The following is a 493-nucleotide window of genomic DNA, read 5'->3' as shown; positions in this document are numbered from 1 at the left end:
AAAATATGTGAGCATTATATTTTAATTTATTTTTAGCAATAAATATAAATTTAGGCTTGAAACACCTCTGTGCTCATTGCTTTACATTCAATTTGTATAATTACATACGCACAAAGCCGGAAGATATATTTCTCAACCAGGTCTGTGTGTATCAGCAATAAATATAATCAATATATTATAAAAGGCGTTTTATATAAATTACATAGGTACATATAAAACGACCAGTCCGGCAAACCTATTAGATACTACCATAATACACATGGTGTAATTTTCCGTTATTAAATCATTTATAGATTTAGATAATCGGTAAAGCACGTTTGCAGAATATGTACATAGAAAGTTTATAAAAGGTGTACAGGGTGGCTGATATGTATTGCAACCAATTTCAGACCGCTATCATTTCTAAACCGCTCATCAGACAGATGACAGATTTATTCCAGTGATTGTTCATTTAGTTGTTTACAAGCGTACAAAAGCATTTTGTTCTATTGCA

At 30.8% G+C, this 493-nt stretch overlaps 1 protein-coding gene across 1 annotated transcript in view; it reads left to right on the top strand.

Moving 5' to 3' along the window:
* Positions 1-100, top strand: part of LOC113387016 (tyrosine-protein kinase Src64B-like) — a 5,942-nt gene extending 5,842 nt beyond the window's left edge. The window contains exon 4 of the mRNA XM_026624778.1: positions 37-100. Coding sequence (XP_026480563.1) covers positions 37-100 — 64 coding nt within the window. The remainder of the gene's footprint in view (positions 1-36) is intronic.
* Positions 101-493: the final 393 nt, after the last annotated feature.

This window comes from Ctenocephalides felis, unplaced genomic scaffold (assembly GCF_003426905.1).
Source record: "Ctenocephalides felis isolate EL2017-DRISC unplaced genomic scaffold, ASM342690v1 CF-g0.4_SCAFFOLD_00845, whole genome shotgun sequence".
Taxonomy (NCBI): domain Eukaryota; kingdom Metazoa; phylum Arthropoda; class Insecta; order Siphonaptera; family Pulicidae; genus Ctenocephalides; species Ctenocephalides felis.
Note: the sequence above shows the minus strand (reverse complement) of the source record. Positions and strands in the feature narration are given on the sequence as shown.